Source organism: Prionailurus viverrinus, chromosome B4 (genome assembly GCF_022837055.1).
Source record: "Prionailurus viverrinus isolate Anna chromosome B4, UM_Priviv_1.0, whole genome shotgun sequence".
NCBI classification, from domain to species: Eukaryota; Metazoa; Chordata; class Mammalia; order Carnivora; family Felidae; genus Prionailurus; species Prionailurus viverrinus.
Window position 1 is genome coordinate 112,999,940 of NC_062567.1, and position 17,885 is coordinate 113,017,824.

Below are 17,885 nucleotides of genomic sequence, written 5' to 3' on the forward strand. Positions count from 1 at the left end.
TTGAGCCCATCGGTTCTTCCTGATGTAGGAAAGTGGGGAGCAGAACAAGTCTCTTAGAAGCTTCTGATGGGAAGTGGGAACGCTGCATTCCAGCCATGTCAGGCTTCTGCATGTGTGATGATCTTGCAAACTACCTCCAAGGCTGGCCCCAGAAAACGAGGGCAAAAGCCTTAGAACCAGCCATAAATTGTATAGAAATCCAATACCGGAAGCAGCTGTGGTTAAGACCGCTTCTAGCAGAGGCTCACAAACTTAGATGCCCACAGGGGCAGGAACTACCATAAATAGGGGTGTTGGCCCATCTAGGACACTGGGAAATGGCAGGACCCAACTTAACTGGGGGGAAAGACATGCCATCTAAAGGATCGGTGCCACTCGGCTTCAGCCAGTGACTGCATGCGGGCCTGTGTGGTCAGTATTATCCGATGATTCCGTTTTTTGTTTTTTTGTTTTTAAAGAGAAATCAGTCCGAATTTTTATGTGCAATCTCCTGCCTTGAATGCTGGTGACTTGGTGCTGAATTGACTTTGAATGTTGGTGCTGAATAAGTAAAACATTGTGTAGGTTCACACACAAAAATACACATCTGTGGGCCACATTCTAGCTCCAGGGCACAAGTTGGCAATCTCCATAAAACAGTTTGAATGGTGTGGCTTGAGATATTAGCCCACCAATGCACCCCCACCCAAGGACCTACAGAAGATAATTCACAATGCACCTGCTTGGGAACTTAAAAGTTTGTTTTCGGGATTTTTTGCAGAGCTTAGTCCCTGTAAGGATGCATTATTTTGTTTCCATTGGCTTTACTTCCAGGCTTAGCCTCGGAGTACAAGCTTCAGGGAAAGGTAGTCTTTTTTTCTTTTTTTAAGTTTATTTATTTACTTAGAGCGAATGAGCTAGGAAGAGGTGGGGGTGTAGAGAATCCCAAGCAGGCTCCACATGCAAGCACAGAGCCCGATGCAAAGGCTTGAACTCATGAACCGTGAGCCGAGATCTTGAGTCAGATGCTTAACCAATTGAGCCACCCAGGCGTCCCCAGGGAAATGTAGTCCTAAAAGTCAGAGCCCTATACACAAAACAGAAACAAAACTCAGGCTACCAGTCTGGCTCATATATCTCCAAACTTTCAGACACACATTAACCAATTTATCTAAGATTTATTTATTTATAAATAATAATTGCTACCATTACAGAAGAGCATTTAAACTTTCTCCCTTCAATTTCAAAGGAGAACAAAATGCACTCTTGTTTTTCTTTTCAGAGCTGCAAGTGGGCACACGACAAAAAGAACTTCTGGATATTGACAGTTCATCTGTGATTCTCGAAGATGGAATAACCAAGCTAAATACCATTGGCCACTATGAGGTAAGAGCAAGGCTTAGCCCCCAACATCTCCTTCCCCAGGCCCAACCCTGCCTCGATAGATCATCTCCAGTTAGTACCCCGGCAATTGTTTAAAAAAAAAATTACGGGACCCCCACCATTTTCTGGCAATTTGCAGATGGCTTGTTTGCAGGTCAGCAGTTTTCTTTAGTTGCTCATTTGGAAGAGACTGGGCATTACTGTGTCTCGTGGTCAACAGTTCCCCCCCTCCCCAAGACCTTCGATTTTCATGTGACTGATCAGTCTCCATCCGGCAGTTTGGGTGGGAAACTTCACCTCACAGGTCTCCACAGTGTTCACAGAGCCACATAACCTTTGTGTGGGGTCCTTTTTTTCTGAAGAAGTCCTACATTTCCTGTTCATTTGCAATATTCAGTAATACATCCTTTTTTTATGTTTATTTTTGAGAGCCAGACAGAGAGAGCGAGAGCAGGGGAAGGGCAGAGAGAGAGGGAGACACAGAATCTGAAGCAGGCTCCAGGCTCTGAGCTGTCAGCATACAGCCCAATGTGGGGCTCGAACCCACAAACCCATGAGATCATGACCCGAGTCAAAGTCAGATGCTTGACCGACTCAGCCACCCAGGTGTCCCCAGTAATTGCTCCTTTGGCCCCTGACCCACATGCTGGGTGAGTGCCAAGGTGGGTGTGGGGTGCACATGACCTCTCAGAGATCTGTGTGCCAGAGAAGCCTGCATGACACGAGAGAGAGAGAGAGAGAGAGAGAGAGACAGACAGACAGACAGACACAGGAGGCAGGGAAGGTTCTGGAACACACTGAGATGAATACTGGGAGTCATTCAGCAACATTATCCAAATCTTTGGTGAATATCTGCTATGTGCCGGGTTGCACACGAGAGGAACAAAGACCAAGTTCCTGACTTCAAGGAGCCTACCACCCCCGGGAGGGGATGAAGAAGGGGGAAGACAAGTATGAGGCAACACCTATGGTGTAAGAGTGCTGTGGCTCAGAGCATCAGAGAAAGCTTCCTGGAGAAAGCTGACTAAGCAGAGACCTAAAGAATGAGTACTTTCCCGGTCCGGGATGGGGCACCAGCACACCCCACAGGGAAGGGAGAAGACACATGTTCTTCCACACAAAGACTTGCAGCTGCCTAAAACTTGAGATTGGGGGGGGGGGGTTGGCAGTGAGAGCCAATAATAGCCAATGTGATGGAGGCCTCACTCTGTGCCAGGTGCTGCCCTCAGCATTGCCCCTTACTCTGGCTTAGTCCGTCCCATGTATAGCAGTCCTATGAGGTAGGTGCTGTTACTAACCCTCTTTATAGATGGTACACTCAGGGACGTTTACCAGCAGCTAGTCAGTGGCAGAGCCAAGATTTGGACTCAGATAGTTGGGTTCTAGGGTCTGTGGCTTAACCAGTACCTGCCAAAGCCTGACTGAGAGGAAGGCAGAGAAGTGGGGAGGGAGGCAAGAAGGGGAGATACGGATTGTACAGCCCTATCAGCTTCTTCAGGAATTGGACTTTTGTCCCAACAATAATCCCAAGAAGCCATGGGAGGATCTTAAGCAGGGGAGATTTGTGTCTCAGACACGCCTGTGGCTGTGTCTGAAGCATGGTTATAAGAGGTACAAAGCTGGAACTAGGGAGACCCTTAGAAGCTGTCACTGGAAGAATTTCAGGTGAGGAATGATGTTGGTCAGAAATGACACGGTGGCTCTTGAGATGGAGACAAGCGGAGGGACTCAGAGATGGGCAGGAGATAGGCACCATAAACCATGCAGGTGGGAGAGTCCCTGGGTAGAGGAGTAGCCAAGATGGCGGGCAGATGCATTGATGCAGTAGGTCTTCCAGAGACAGAGGAAACAGCAGGAGCATCTTCCCAGGCCACTCGGAGAGTAGGTGCCTCCTGTCTTTCATGCCTGCAAAGTCCCCAGGAAATGTGTTTGCACCGAGAAGGCCTTTGGACCCTGCAGGCTCTCCCCTCTCCAGGGAGGAAGCAGAGACCATTCTTGAGCAGAGCTTGCTGGGCAGTGGCCAGAAACAGAGGACACCTCTTCCTTGGGCTCTTTGGCTAAGTGGTTCTTAGAACTAGTTTGGAAATAGCTTCTTTGGGTGACACCTGGGTGGGCGCCACCGGAGCCTTTGCCGGAGAGCAGCCAGTAGAGAGAGCCACGGGGTAGCGACTTGCTTTCGTGCTCACCCTCCCGCAGCTCAGACTTTCCAACCTTGAAGTCATCTTGCCAAGAGCTGTCGGTCTCAGCTTTTGGAACTTGTAAAAATCCCCAGGGGGCTTTCTGAGCGTATGTATGCCTGTGAGCCACACTCAGAGAAGCTGTGCTCCAGAGGGAATTTAATGGATAGGAGGTTAGAGTTAGGGGTGCTGCCTGGCAAGTGTAAGAACTTAGGGGCTTATCAGGGCATCAGTTTGAAGTTCAGGCTTGCAGCCTGGCAGTCACCTTCCCTCCGTGTTGTCTGGTTAGCGAGTTTGTCTCGGCGGGTTTAGAAGGAACACCACCACAGACTCCCTCCTTTGGTGCCCTCCTTTGGTGAGCTAATGTGCTTGTCTTGCTCAGCTGTGCCAGGAGGGCTGGGCCACCCTGATCAGGCTCTTTTGGATTCCCCTGGCGACCGTGTGGCATGAGGTGGACCACAAAGGAAAGGGGTGTGGCCACTCACTGCCCTTCAGAGGGAAAGGCAGGATGAGCCACTCCAGCAGGGAAAAGGAAGAACCACCATAGCTGTCTGCAAGGCCAGGGGGAGGGCTGTCAGGAGAGATAGAACATCAGTCTTCACTGGAGACATCGGCCGTGCTAGACACCTATCTGCTTAAGGATGATAATGAAATTAATCCGGCCTGTAGTCACTTCCCGTCCAAATGATTTATTGGCTTCATACCCTAGCATTGCCACATGGTGGTAATAAATGACAAGACTAGGACACAAGGGCTTAAAGGATTCTCCTTATGTTTAAAAAACTAAGCCGTAAGGCAAATAAACTCAGAGAGCTTGAAGGAAACTGGGGAGGTCATCGGCCCTGTGCTCTCCATGCCTGGACCATCTCAAATGCCCTGTTTTTCAAAGACAGTTCAGAAAAAAAGTATCCACCACTACCCTCGGCCACCGAACTCTATCCCCAGTTTAGTAGTTCCCCTGCAGATTCAAAATTGGGAGTAATTTGACAGGGGTAGGCTGAAGCTCACTTTTGTGCTTCCGTTAAAAATTTTCTCCTGGAGCTTACGTTTCCCTCCAAAGAGACAAGATGCTAATTACCACTCGTATTTACTAAAGCACCCTAGTTTGAGTCACTGCAAGTACTTGAAAGCAAAAAACTGTATTTCATTTAAAAATAGGGTCTAACTCGGAATTTTAAGTGATTCAGACTCATCTCCCTCCAATTAGCCCAAATTACTTAGGTTTTAAAGTTAATCTTTAGTGACGGCCAGTTCCTCCTACTATCTAAACAAAGTCCCGTTGCTGGAGTGGAAACCTGGTTCTTCTCTCCTGTTCTGTCCTTAGGGCAAACGGAGTGTAGCTGATTTCCTCTGAATGATTTACTGTCCAAATATTTGAAGAACAGGTTTCTAGAGGGGATCTGAAGGCACAGCAAAAATATAGCATCTCATGGACCAGATGCAGCCTCCACAGCCCCAAATTGCTGGCAATGCTCTGTCATCTATAGGATGGCATCCTTGCCAACCCTGGGCGTCGCCAAGATTGCTTTGCATAGTGATGACAGCACTGTTCATGTGCATAAGCACAATTCAGGTTCACAATCCTATGATGAAGGTGCTTTTATTACCCTCGTTTTCCATCAGATGAGTGCAGAGGAGGGTGGATTTCTGCTACAGTCTCCTTCCGTCCCGTGCAAACAAGGGGTAAAGCCAGCATCTTTACAAACACATTAAGCCAGAGGCATCTCTATCCCCTATAATTAAATCCTCCCCAAGTGCTTCCTTAACTGGCCATCGCTGAGTGTGCCTTTCCTATTAAGGAAACCGCACTGTGTTTTGGAGCTGATAAGATCAGTTGTGTGTATGTATGGAGAGGTGTCTCTGGGTCCAGGCTTTCTTCCCCTCCCCTGCACCTCCGTGTGACCTTTTGCTGGACGGTGTTATCACACTTACACCCCGCAATAGGGTGGCATCGCATATACAGAACAGGTGTTGCGTCCGGCAGGAAATGCCCTCTATAGACTTCGCCTCACATTCTGAACCATGAGGTTCTGAGGGGCAGAAAAGACGTTTAAACCACTGTGATGTTGAAGAACGCTCTCGTAACAGGTGCATGCTAATGCTGCAGTGGTCATCGCCACCGCTCAAGTTGTCATTCAAATGACATGTAGAGCTCATAGGGATGTTCCAAAGTGTCTGCTAGGTAAAGTCAGCGGTCCGTCCAATCAGGTGTGTCATCCGTGACACTAAAATAAAGGGATTTGACCATCTCTAAAGGTCTCTTGCAGCACGAATGACTTTAGACATTTATTTATTCATTAAACAAGCACAGAGTGCTTCTTGTATACTGGGCACTGTTCCAGGGGCTCTTACAAATAGCAGCTCCTTTAGTCCTCTGTACAGCCCAGTGAGGTAGATGGATACTATCATTATTCCCATTCTAGGGCACAGGGAGAGGTTCCGCGTAGCTCTTCTCAATGATGCCCCAAGGCCGGAAGCAGATGAAACAGCAATGGCGCTGGAGACATGGCTCTTCTCAGGGCCGGAGAGATAGGCTTGGTTCCAGCCGGGCTTGTAGCCCGTGCCTCCAGCCTCTAAGGCAGCCTCGGCTAGGAAGCTGGGCCAAATGATGAAAAATCCTGGTAGTTACTTTCTCTGATGTCATATCCAAAAAGGTAACTTCTCTTAAAATCTTCTGATGAAGCTCATGTCTGTGAGCTTATCAAAACCCTTATTTTTAATTCTACTTCAACATAATTTAAGGCCAGTGTTCCTTGAAGATGACAACAATTGCCTTCTTCAGATAGGAGGCCTCTTGCAGGCATCCAAGAGCTCACCACCCCAGCCCAACAAAAGCAGGGGAGTGCTTAAGGTTCCCAATTTCAGGCACACTTTTAGAGAGCAAACTGGCTCCTAGAGGACGAGGTCTGGTTCTGACAGTCCTCAGAGTTTGCTACTGGCCCAGGCTGAATTCCAAGTACCCAAGGAAGACGCAAGAGCCCTACTGGCATTTTAACTAGTTGGAAGCATCCTTTAGAGCTCTGTCCTGGGTGTCAAGAACCACATGTATGATCTGATATGTGTGTTGGGAGTGTTCTGATGGGGCCCCTTCCAAACACGCCAATGAACACTGAACCTCCTTTGCTAATGGACTGAGCAAGGTTATCCCTCTGGCCCTGAGAAACAGGATTCCTTTATTATCTTCCTCCAGCCTTGGAGTGTCAGTGGGAAGAGCTAAGGGGGTAGGTGGGGAAAGCAAAATTGATGAGTGGTTGTGGGGACAATGCTGGTTGAATAGAGTTCTGCTTTCACATAATACCATTTTAGGAATGAGGGATACCAGTAAGGGTTTCCATGTGGTGATGTGTATTGGTTACTGTGTTTTCAGGTTTTTTTTAAGAAAAAAAGTATCACAATATTTCACAATTTTCCATACAATTCTTAGGCTGAAATTCCAGCTTTCCTCTTAGACTAAGCAATATGAAATTACCAACATTTGACCATTTTTACCCATAAAAAAATGGCAGTTTTGTAAGACTACATATAAATTCAATCTTATATATCTAGAAAATCTATCCTTACAGAATTTTCTTCAACTCATGCCACGAGGATAGGGTTTTGCCACAGAGAAGTCCCACCTTGGCTTGCACGTGATTTGGAGGATGTGTACCTCCTGCTGATTTCAGGAGTGATTTTAAATTGTCGACCTGAGTCCGTTTAGCCTTGTGCGGTCACAATTCCTAGTTCTGATAATGGAGGAGTCTACGGTTTTCTCTACCTTGTTCCAACACGGGCCAGTCATCATCGGAGGGGTATCGCCTTCTTGTCTCATTGAATCCTGGAGCACTGTGAGACTGGGAGGAATTTAATTTGAAATTGCCGTGCGCTACCAGTTCTGCTCTGGGCTGGAGAAACATTCCCGCTGCAGATCCATCTAGTGACATTAATCTTTCTTTGATTTAATTTGGTTTTCATTCCTAAAGTAGGGGCCCAGAGGCCGCTCCCTGCCTCACAGGAGTACAGGAGGATTAATGAGTCACTCTCAGGAAAGCATTTGGAGCTCCTCAGATGGAACAAACAGTATCATATTTTTAACACTTTAGATTCTGTGGCACTTTTCAAAACGGCATTTCTGTCCTTAACTCAGCAGCAGCTGACTTGTGCAAAATAGAAAATGGAAACCTTATCCCCCCACCAAACATCTGTAAGTGAACTAGTTTCTGTCTTACGATGGTGTTAAAGTGTCACGTGGGGGGAAATGTTCCAGCCCCAGAGCAGCTGTGAAAGTTAGAAATACACTCACACACACATGCTCAGACACACACAGAACTCAACCACTAATAAAATGCTTTTACACTTGCTCTCAGGAGATAATTTCAGAATAAAATTTCTGTGGTACAAGCTGCGTGTGTGCTATCTTAATGCCTAAGCACAGTGCCAGCAGTGAGTCCTTGCCAGCTCTTGAAAAGACATTTGAACCTTTGGCAGGGCTGCTTATCGGAAAGCCCATCCGTGGTGTTTGTGATTATAGGGTAAGGGTGCTCACGTTTAGCAAAACAAAGCGTCTGACGGTAGTGGAGTATTGGCTCAACACTCAACAGGATCCATTTGGGATTCATTCTTTGACAATTACCCAGAATGAATCACCAGCTTCCTTTTATAAAAAGATATTTATTGGCTTAGAAACAGAGCATATCCAGCTCTTCATGGGGAGGAATTTTAGAACTATGTTCAAACATTCTCATAAACTTGGTGTCTGAGTGTTGCTAAGAGGGTGCCTGCACAGAGTGTTTACTTTAATTGCATCAAATGTGGAGGAGAATGGAAAAAGCAGCCAGAAAACAATGAATGGCTCAAGGGGAAAGAGGAGGAGGTTTGGTAATAACAGCAGAGTCGAAGAATTCAATAAGAGTCCAAGCTGGAGACACTTTTCAGAGACCTGATGGCCCAGCCAGCCTCTGCCCAGCGTTCCCCCTCCCTGCAAGATGTGAACACCAGCAGTTGGAGGCCTCTGGTCTAAACTTAGCAGCTGGCTAGACACAGCTGGCTGGACGGCTGTGCTCAGGGCCTCTGCAGGGCTGGCTCTCGCCCCGTGTTCCCTCCTCTGTGGGTGCAACCTGAAGGAGATTAGACCTTAATCCTTTGGCGCTTGCTAAGCAGGTTTGTACACTCTGATAACCAATGCGCAGCAGGCCAGGAGAGAAACTCTAGGTTTCTACTTTTTTGCAAATGGAGGAAGGCTAGGTCCAAAGTAGTATTAGAATTCAGACCAGACTGAGGACTTCAGAGTGGAGGGAAAAAGCACTCAGCTGACCATGTTCTGAAAAGACAGGGTTAATCCTCCCTCCATAGTCCCACAATGAAGGCAAGGATTTGTGTATCCTTGACTTGCCTCTCTTCAGGGTTCCTTTGTCTTACATTTTTGTGGACTAGCCTCTCAGAATAATTTACTCCTCACAAGAAGTGAGGCCTGCCCCCTGCTTCTTAGCATCTAGTCCCCTTAGCCTCAAGGGCACTTCTTCCCCCAGTCGGTTGTGGGGGAGGGCCGCGCTGGAGGGCCATCGGCTTGGTTTCCATAGTCCCGAAAGGCCTCAGGTGAGAACTCCTGACTTTATAGACAAAAGAGGGTATGCATGGGCCTTGCAGTAGTGTGTCAGTGTGGTAAAGGCATTTATTTGTCAAATTGTGTACATTTAAAATCTGTGGCAATTTTTTAGCAGCTCTATTGAGATATAATTTATATACCATAAAGGTCACCTTTTAAAATGTACAATACAATGGTTTTTGGTGCATTTGCAGAGTTGTGTAGTCATCACCACAATCTAATTTTAGAACATTTTCATCACCCCCAAAAGAAACCTTGAATTCATTAGCAGTCACTCCTCATTCTTCTGACCCCTGCTTTAGGCAGCTAGTAATCTACTTTCTGTGTGCATAAATCTGTTCTGGACATTTTATCTAAATGGGATCTTACAACATGTGGTCTTTTGTGGCTGGCTTTCACCTAGTATAATGTTTTTGAGGTTCATGTTGTAGCATGTCAATACTTCTGTCTTTAGTGTATGGCAGTTTTTTGTAATATATTCACACAATAATACAAAGTCATTTTAAAAGGACTGAATTGCTTGTAGCTGCAACAGTGTGGATACACATCACAGACCTTAAGATGACCCCAGGAAGCCAGACCTACACACACACACACACACACACACACACACACACTCGTAGTTGAACCTTGAACAATGCAGGTTTGAATGGTGCAGGCCCACTTACATGCAGATATTTTCCAGTAAATACAGTACAGTGCTGTCAGTGTATCTTCTCTTACGATTTTAATACTTTTTTCTCTAGCCTTATAAGGATACAGTATGTAGTACATACAACATACAAGATATGTATTAATTGGCTTATTGGTAAGGCTTCCTGTCAACAGTAGGCAGTTAAGTTTTGGGGGAATCAAAGGTTATATGTGGAGTTTCAACTGTGCAGGGGGCGGGTACCCCTAACCCCCATGTTTTTCAAGGGTTAGCTGTACTATATAATTCCATTTTATATGATGTTCAAGAACAGATGGAAGTCAGAATAGTGGTTATCTCCGGCTGAGGATGGGGTGGTTATTGACTGGGAGGGGATAACGGGTACTTCGTAGGACCTTGAAATACAATTTTTATCCTCATGTGAGTAGTGGTTACACAGGTGTATACTTAACATTTATTAAGCTGTATAGTTAATATTAGTGAATGTGCTTTCCTATAAGTTATACTTAATTGTAAAGTTTTTATTTAAAAGTATATGCAATTTTTATGATTTTGCAAGCTTTTTAAAAATACGATATTCCTGCAGAAAAGAGAACAAATCATAAGTGTACTAGTGGATGAATTATCAGAAAGTGAGCACACCCTGTAACTACGACTCAGGTCAAGAAAGAGAGCATTATGGGTACCTCAGAAGCCCCCTCCAGGCCCCTCCCAATCACTAACCCCGCTCTCTTGTCCAAACATCTAACATCATAGTTTGACTGTTTTTGTGTTTGTTTTAGCTTTACGTGATTGGAATCACATAGTATGTATTCCTCTGTGTTGGGCTTCTTTGCACCTTACCACGGTGAGGTTTACCCATGCAGCGTGGAGCAGTAATTTGCTCATTTTTCACTGCTTTATATTCTGTTGTATGGACATACCCCAAATTATTTATTCATTGATGATGTGTGGTTGTTTCTAGTATGGGGCAATCGCATATAGTTTGCTATCAGGATATGCACTTATTTCTGTTGGATATATACCCGGATGTGAAATTGCTCTGTGATACGGTAAATACCAGCTCTAGCTAACACAGCTTTGAACACCTGTTTCAGCATTTCTGAATACAGTAGGAACCTCAAAAACATAGTGGCCCAAGCCTCTTTTGACCTCTGAGACGGTGGGATACTTCCTAACACAGCCTTGTCTTCCCCTCTGCCTGGGCTGGCCCACCTCCCATTAGCCCTATGGTGTGTTGGCCCCCCCTCTTCCAGCCTCACTGCATCTCACTGCCTTGTCTATGTCCTTCACAGGACTGTGAGCTCCTTGAGGGCAGAGACAGTGTCTTCATCACCATTATAGCTCCAACTTCCAGCACATAGAAGTTCTTGATAAATATTTAATAAATGAGACAATGCCAAGATCCAGCCAGCCATCTAATTCCTGGATGAAGTTGAGAAATGTATTAAATTTTGAAAACTCATATATTTTTTATCTTTGCTTTCAGATATCAAATGGATCCACTATAAAAGTCTTTAAGAAGATAGCAAATTTTACTACAGGTAACCGATATAATGTTAACCTTTTGTTCTCACCCACTTTTATATAAAGTATTGTTTTTTGCCTCTTTCAGATGTATTGTCACAAAAGTGAGATTGAGTTGTTTCTATGTAATTCTCTGAAATTGGAGAAAAGCCATTTTGATCTGTTTCTATTCCTAAGAACGTGAGCTTTGCAAAAAAGAGGAGAGGAACCAGTAAATAGCAGTTGGCCGGACTGCTCAGCAGAAAGGAAGTTGCTGCCTCTTGACAGCCCTGAACTCAGGGCAGAATCTCAGCCTTCCTCGCTCTGTTCCAACTCCTCAGTAGGATGGGGGCTAACAGAGAAGACCCCTCTGGCAAACTGAGAGGGAAGCCGGTAGATAATCACACAGCCCTGAAAGCACTGAACAAACAAGATAATCCACTTAGAAATCCAAATCTCCTTGCGATAGCAGCTGCAAAATTCCCAGAAAGCGGAGTGAGACAAACTAAATGGGGAGCTTTTATAGGAAAGTCAATGGGCTAGCCTCTAAACTCTCTACCCACCTCCCTGATGGTCTCAGGAAAGGAAGGCATTGTGACGGTGCCTTGAGAAATTCCCTAAATCCCAGTCTAGGTTTGTCTCCAGAGAAAGGATACCCCAGCTAAGACACTCTGTCCCTAGCCCTTGGGAAGTTTCTGGGCCAACAGCACTTTTCACACATATAACTGGAGGGGAGGCTTCCTGATTCCTAGATTCAATACTAGGAGCGGCCTCATAGGTCCCAATACCTGGTCAGTACAAGCAGAGAATGCAGGGCCCCCAATTAAATAGAAAGGATAATTTGGTAGGTTGTAGGAAACCCCTGTGGGGAACCTCACAGTCCATCATTAGATCTGGCTATTTAGTGAGAGAAGCCATCTTGCAGAGGGTGGCTGCCATTCTGGCATAGGGAATTGGTGTCCTTGTGTTATAAAAAAGTAGAACTTTGTATTTTAAGCTTCAAAGATCGGGGATCTCACATTTGGATCTCTTCATGGGACCTCAAGGCAGTCAACGTCTCTGTTTCTTCCCTGTCCAGTTCAGCTGAGAGCCATTATTTTGATCACTCTCCTCCTAACCCTTCACCTTCTCCTGTCCCTGTCCCCTATTTACTACCCTCTCTGTCATGTCCCAGCCCTGGATGAACCCAATACTAGCCTTTCCTAAACCTATATCCAGGCAGCCACTGGAGGAAGGTACACAACAGCATAGCTTGGAGTCACTATAATTTCATGGTGCCCAACATGACTGGGACCCTCAATGCAGCCTACACCCACTAAATTTCTCTAGGTAACTCACTCTGTGTTCTCCAGAATTCTGCCTTCTCTCCTCAAAGCTCTGACCTACATGGCTCTATCAGCAGCAGACTTGATCCTGTACGTCACAGAGAAAACAGGAATCAGAACTCCATCAACATCTAGCACCAAACCTACCACCCTACCTGCATCTGCCCATTTCTTCCTGTGCTCCTTCCCACCCCCACCAGCATTCCAGGATTTCCTTCCTCTTATCCAAGGCCAGTCTCTCACCTGTGTCTTCAATCCCATCATTTCCAACCTTCCAAGCATTCTTACACCACAATCTTCTCTCACCTAAATTTTCTATACCTCCCCACTTACTACAGCTTTTGTTAGTGTTTCAAGGTATTCTAGTCTCCTTCATCTTCAAAACAAAAAACCTAGTCCCTTGATCCTTCTTTTCCATTTACCATTCCCTTTACTACCACATTTCTTTCAGGACTGTCCTCACCCTGTGTCACTGTCACACTTGCTCTATAAACTCCCAACTCATTGCCCTTCTTTCAGATCCCAGGAGGGGTCACGTTCCTTCCACCTTAGGGTCTTTGCACCCATTCCCCTTCTTCCATTTGCCTGGCTAACTAGTCATTCATTTAGGTTCAGCTCCAACACCCCTTCCCCTGAAAGACCTCCCAGAGTAGGGCCGGCCTTTGTCAGTTACTTTCTTAGCATATACTTCTTCAGGAGCCTTATCACAGTTGTAGTTAAATAATTGTATAATTAATAGTATGAAGTCTCTCATTGGCTAGGATGTAAATTCCACTGGGGTGGGGGGGGGTAACTAGGTCTGTGTTAAGATTGCCTTTTGCCTAGGAGCCCCTGGCACTCAGTAGATGCCCCCAGGTACGTTTGTTCATAAGTGGGGCTTGAACCTCTCCTACTCACCCAACGAAGGATCATTCAGCCTGTTTTAATACTTCCAGGAATAGGGAACCTGCTTCCTACTCCCTGGCCCGTTTGGGTCTTCACGTTGTTAAGATCTTAAGATGCAACAGGATAAAAAAAATAAATAAATAAATAGCTGTGAAGAGCTCAAGTAACCTCTTCTGTTTATAGCACAAATGGGGCATTTTATGAGAAGGCCAATTAGCCCGTGGTTGTTTTTTTAATAGACTGTTTTCTCCCCCTTTCTCTGGCATTCAGATGTGGAATACTCAGAAGACCACTGCCATTTGGTGAGTTCAGTCTTTCTTGTGCTTGCCGCTGAACTGGATGCCTTCTGTAGCATGAACGGTCTCCTTGGGTAACGCTTCTAGTCTGTCTTCCCTTTAGATTTTACCAGATTCGGAAGCATTCCAAGATGTGCAAGGAAAGAGACATCGAGGGAAGCACAAGTTCAAAGTAAAAGAAATGTATCTGACAAAGCTGCTGTCGACCAAGGTACACTTAACTGTTCTGGGAGTGCTTTTATGGCTACCTTGGGGGTGTATGATGTGTTTGACTTAATTTCCACTGAAGTGTGAAAATGTTACAAATCCCTTGTGCCTTCTAGCAAAGCAAAATGAAAGTTTAAATGGTAAACACTTCCTACCCTCCTCTTCTTTTTAGAAACTGCAAAGATAATGGCACTTTACAAATTCTGGCTGTAGTATCTTCAATCAGGGATTTAATATTGTTCCCAGTCCTTTACCCACCATTTCACTATTGTTGTTTTTTAGGTTCATGGTGTAATTATTCGTTTTTATTTGTTCTTATAGAGGAGCAATAAAACTCCCTTTGAGTTGCAAATAAAATGAAGGGTGGGGTCAGTGACGGCAAACCTACTAAATCTTTTTTTATTTTTCCACTTTAAAGTTAAGAATTCTGTTCACATGTAAAAGTGTCAGATGTGAAAGCTGTTGGAATACCAAATCAGAAGCAAATTTTACTTTATCTGGCTTTTAGTGAGATTAACAGAAGTCTATGGTGATCCTTTTTTTTCCCCCTGAAATGACTAGCAATATAAATGCTATTATCTACACCTGGCCCTGGTCTCCTGATGGGCATGCTTCTTCAGATTATAGCAGAGGGTATGCTGAGAGCTCAGTAAATTTGTTTAGTGGCTAAAGGACAGCCAGAGCCTCTTGATTTTCTCATCTGTCCCACAGAGATCTGCCTATTTGTCTTTTGTAAAACACTCAGATGCTTTGGAAAGTAGAGAATAAAAACCTCTGATGGAAATACATGCAACAGGAACAGTTCTGGGAACTGAGCAACATTGAGTTTTTCTAGGCTGAACATAACTAATAAAAGCTAAACATCCATGGCTTCTTGATCTATGCACGTAGCCCTACAACTGACATTTCAACTGCTGGAGACTTCTACGATACCCTCATTGTTGACTAAACCTAAACCTGGGCATGGATTTTCAGGATGCTTGACCCACATGGAGTGTTGGCCTCATTTGATAATTTTACATATTTTCTCTTCAGGTTTTTTTTTTCTGTTTTGTACATCATTTTCTCTGAACTGGCATTTCATTTTCTATTGTATTCAAAACTGCTACCCTATTTTTTAAATCTCCCACGTCTGATGCTCTCTTTCAGGTGGCAATTCATTCTGTGCTTGAAAAACTTTTTAGAAGCATTTGGAGTTTACCCAACAGCAGAGCCCCATTTGCTATAAAATACTTTTTTGACTTTTTGGATGCCCAGGCTGAAAACAAAAAAATCACAGATCCTGATGTCGTACATATTTGGAAAACAAACAGGTGGGAACAAACAGTATGCGATTACTGACTGTTTTCAAGAATCTGGGACAGAATCTTAACCAAAAGGAGGGCATGGATAGTTACAGAAGGATTCATTATCCCTAGATCAGAATCTTTTGGCTTGGTAAGCTATCATGTCAAAGCAGATTCTTCCTCTGTTACTATTTTTAACAAGAACAAAACCCTTCCTATGCTGTGAGCCTATTCTTTAGGATAACATAAACAAACCTTATTATCTTTAACGCATGAAAAAGACCTTGTAAGGAATGTTAACCTGACCGGCAAAAGATGAGAAATTAGTATTTTGTGGTTTTATTATATAATTTTCCATTAGAGAATACTTAATCCCTTTGCAGTTACCAAACTGTCTGAATTCTGATTCTACATAGACATTTCTGCTTTTATTTGAGCAAGTGCAGTACTCAGATATCATGAGAATTAGCCAAAGGACTGTTTGTTTTCTAACGTTTTACCTGGTTGCCTGGTAAGGCATCCAGGTTTGTTCTAAATTTCTCCTCAGTAAAGAAACAGCTCATTACCTCTATTTGCAATGTTCTGTGTATGAACTGAGTAAGACTCGGTGTTAAGACATGATAGCACTTTCCGGCACAATCGCAAGCCCTCCCGAACACTGAGGGCCCACAGACCATTTTAAGGAAGTATTACAAGCTGAAGTGCCAGAGCTCTAGGTCTCATCTTCTCCCATTGAATCCGGGTCTGTCCCAGCATCTACCCTGGCTCCCTCCCATCCTGCGCTCTAGCCTCTTAATCCCAGGTGCTGCTGCTGTAGGCTCCCCTTTTCACTGTGAAGAGGGTGGCATCTGAGCAGGGGCAGTAGCCAGGACAGTAGAGCTGAGGAGAGGCCCAGCATCCTTATGATGGAGGTAATTTGCTAGGCCAGAGTTGAGATAATGGAAGGACTCTGAATGATTCCCAAGTTCATATTCAAGTATCTGAGTACCTACTATATGCCAAGCACTGTTAGGTGCTGGGGATGTAACAGTAAACTGAACAAAAATCCCTGTTCTCAGAGAGCTTGCATTCTAATGGGTGGAAGAGATGATAAATAGGTAAATTAGTAGTATATTAGAAGGTTAGTACAGTGGACAAAGCAGAAAAGAAGGATAGAGAGTAACAGGACAGTGGTCAGAGAAGGCCTCAAGGAGATGATGACATTTGAGTCAGGTCTTGAAAGAGGTGAGGGCATACACCTTGAGACTGTCTGGCTAAAGGCAGTTTCCGGAAGATGGGCAGAAGTCCTGAGGTGCAGCCTTGCCTGGGATGCATGAAGACCAGCCAAGAGGCCCACGGTGGGTTGGAATGAAAAAGGTGAAGAGTAACAGATGAGGACCCAGGCCCAGATCACGCAGGGGCTTTATCCCGAGGGGGATGGAGAGCACAGAGGGTTCTGAGCAGAGGAGAGACCTGAGGGCTAATAATGCAGGCGGCTTAGGCCAGGGTGTGGCACTTAGAGGGGGTGAGAAGAGGTCAGGTTCCAGACACGTGATGAAACGTTTTCATGGGCAACCGTCGCCTGCTATAATCTAGAACGATCGGGAGAAAATTCTCGTCAATGGCCACCTTTGAATTTCTCCCATTCTAGTCCTCCCTTCAGTGGCGCTTGTCAGTTTAACCCTTTCTTGTTCTGAGTGGTGCTGCCATCTGTTGCTTGGTATATTTGGCAAAGCAGACTTGCATACTTCAATAACAAGGGCAAAAACGTCCGTATGCAAACTGTGATAAACAGAGCATCCGCCTCCTACGAAGGGCTATACTTGAAAAGAGATTTCTCTCTGTCTCGGAACAGCCTTCCTCTTCGCTTCTGGGTAAACATCCTGAAGAACCCTCAGTTTGTCTTTGACATTAAGAAGACACCACACATAGACGGCTGTTTATCTGTGATTGCCCAGGCCTTCATGGATGCATTTTCTCTCACAGAGCAGCAACTCGGGAAGGTAAGGCCTGGTTTTAGTATCTCTTAACATGTCATCCTGTGAGTCTGAAGCATTCTTTCTTCTAAACAATTGGTCTGAACCACAGCAGCTAAAAAGAAATAGTCCATGGTAGTCACTGAAGATCTGCTTCTCTTTAAAAGCTGTCCCATTTACTTTTAATCTAGTTTTTTTTTAATGAATACCAAAATAGACTATTATCCCCTTTCTACTGCAAAACTGTGCCTGTAAATACCTTTACCACAAATTATAAACTATAAACCCAAAGTGAAACTACAGAAATTTGCTTAGCTAAATTAATCCCATCTGAATACAGCTGATCCTTGAATAATGGAGGATTATGGGTGCCAACCCTCCATGTACTTGAAAATTATCTGTAACTTTTGGCTTCCCCAAGACTTAACTATTAATAGCCTACTGTGGACTGGAAGCCTTACTACTAATAGAAAGTCAAAATAACATGTATTTTGTACATGTAATATGTGCTATATACTGTATTCTTAAATAAACTAGAGAAAAGAAAACGTTCAGGAAATTGTAAGAGAAGACATATTTACAGTTCTGTACTATATTGAAAAAACTCCACGTAGAGTAAGAGCCGACCCACATAGTTCAACACCATGTTG

At 44.6% G+C, this 17,885-nt stretch overlaps 1 protein-coding gene across 1 annotated transcript in view; it reads left to right on the plus strand.

Annotated features, from left to right (window-relative positions):
* The window catches only part of PLXNC1 (plexin C1), a 148,346-nt gene that overhangs the window by 124,230 nt on the left and 6,231 nt on the right, over window positions 1-17,885 (plus strand). Inside the window, exons 23-28 of the mRNA XM_047866008.1 lie at window positions 1,262-1,365; window positions 11,265-11,319; window positions 13,762-13,793; window positions 13,891-13,998; window positions 15,144-15,307; window positions 17,115-17,262. Of these exons, the coding sequence (XP_047721964.1) occupies window positions 1,262-1,365; window positions 11,265-11,319; window positions 13,762-13,793; window positions 13,891-13,998; window positions 15,144-15,307; window positions 17,115-17,262 (611 nt within the window). The remainder of the gene's footprint in view (window positions 1-1,261; window positions 1,366-11,264; window positions 11,320-13,761; window positions 13,794-13,890; window positions 13,999-15,143; window positions 15,308-17,114; window positions 17,263-17,885) is intronic.